This window comes from Haliaeetus leucocephalus, unplaced genomic scaffold (genome assembly GCF_000737465.1).
Source record: "Haliaeetus leucocephalus isolate CR32 unplaced genomic scaffold, Haliaeetus_leucocephalus-4.0 Scaffold656, whole genome shotgun sequence".
NCBI lineage: Eukaryota > Metazoa > Chordata > Aves > Accipitriformes > Accipitridae > Haliaeetus > Haliaeetus leucocephalus.
This window is the reverse complement of record NW_010973092.1, coordinates 11,541,461-11,542,594: the sequence shown is the minus strand read 5'-3', so window position 1 is coordinate 11,542,594 and position 1,134 is coordinate 11,541,461. Positions and strand designations below refer to the sequence as shown.

At 51.7% G+C, this 1,134-nt stretch overlaps 1 protein-coding gene across 1 annotated transcript in view; it reads right to left on the bottom strand.

Moving 5' to 3' along the window:
* The window catches only part of NKX2-5 (NK2 homeobox 5), a 1,930-nt gene extending 1,490 nt beyond the window's left edge, over positions 1 to 440 (bottom strand). Inside the window, exon 1 of the mRNA XM_010579063.1 lies at positions 73 to 440. Within this exon, the coding sequence (XP_010577365.1) occupies positions 73 to 367 (295 nt within the window). The 5' untranslated portion in view covers positions 368 to 440. The remainder of the gene's footprint in view (positions 1 to 72) is intronic.
* Between the last annotated feature and the right edge of the window lie 694 nt (positions 441 to 1,134).

Sequence of the window (1,134 nt, the reverse complement as noted above, 5' to 3'; positions counted from 1 at the left end):
CCCCCCCCCCCCCCCCAGTTCGGAGGCCCCTGGCGAGCCCTGGCAGGTACCACCGTTACTCGCTGGCTTTACCTTTCTTGTCTGCCTTGGCGTCCTTGCCCGAGTCCATTTCCACGTAGCTTTTGACATAGTAGGAGCCGGGGAAGGCGGTGGCGGTTTTGGCCGGGTGCGCTTCGGGCAGCTCCTCTCGCAGGTCGGGCAGGGCTGGGGGCTCGGTGCTGTACGTCTCCTGCTTGAAGGTGGCCAGCATGCAGGAGGGGGAGGACAGCGAGGAGAGCTCCATGGACGCCAGACCGCTCTGATGCTGTTCCAGGTTCAAGATATCCTTGACCGAGAAGGGTGTCGTTGTCACAGGGCTAGGAAACATTGCGGAGGAGAGCGGGGCAGCAGCCGGAGCCCAGGGTCATGGAAAAGTAGGTGAGGAGCAGCCAACCTGGAGCAGTGGTGGAGCGTGGGCTCACGGAGGGGGCACATAGCATTCCCACGAGTAGCCTTGACTTGTGCACTGGAGGCAGGTAGGACCAGACCATAAGGGAAGGGAAGGAGGGACTAGGCAGTTTTTGGGTGACTTTAGCTTTCTATTGGCCAACATTGCAGTGATGGTATGAGAGATGCAAAGTTCCATGTCACCTAATATAGTAATACATCTCAAAAACATCCCCACTCATTTAAAGGGGCGGCACTGTATTTATCCAGCTTTTCCTCGCTGAGTTTGTTGATCCATTAAAAAAAAAAAAAAATCCAGAATGGCCTAATGTGTACAAAGCCGCTATCTGATGCCATCTATCATACAGTCAGATTAAATAAACAGGCCGGGAGGAAACCATCAACCAAATATGTGCTGATTTCTTTTTTTTTTTTTTTTTTTTTAAGCAAGGGAACGGAGGTTTCGTTTTTACTATTCTGCAATATCCGATCGCAGGAACTAGAAAACGGGAATTCACTGTTGTGAGAAGTGCGCTGAAGGGGAAATCCGTGCTTAAGGTTTATACAGATATTCTGAAGCAGCACAACACCCGCAAAATCCAGCTGATAGGAGAGAGCACCTAAACAGCCCCTGCCTGGCCTTGGAGGGGAAAATGCCGTTTGGGTTCCCACCCCCACCTGTTTGTAAAGCTTTCAAACAAAAAACTA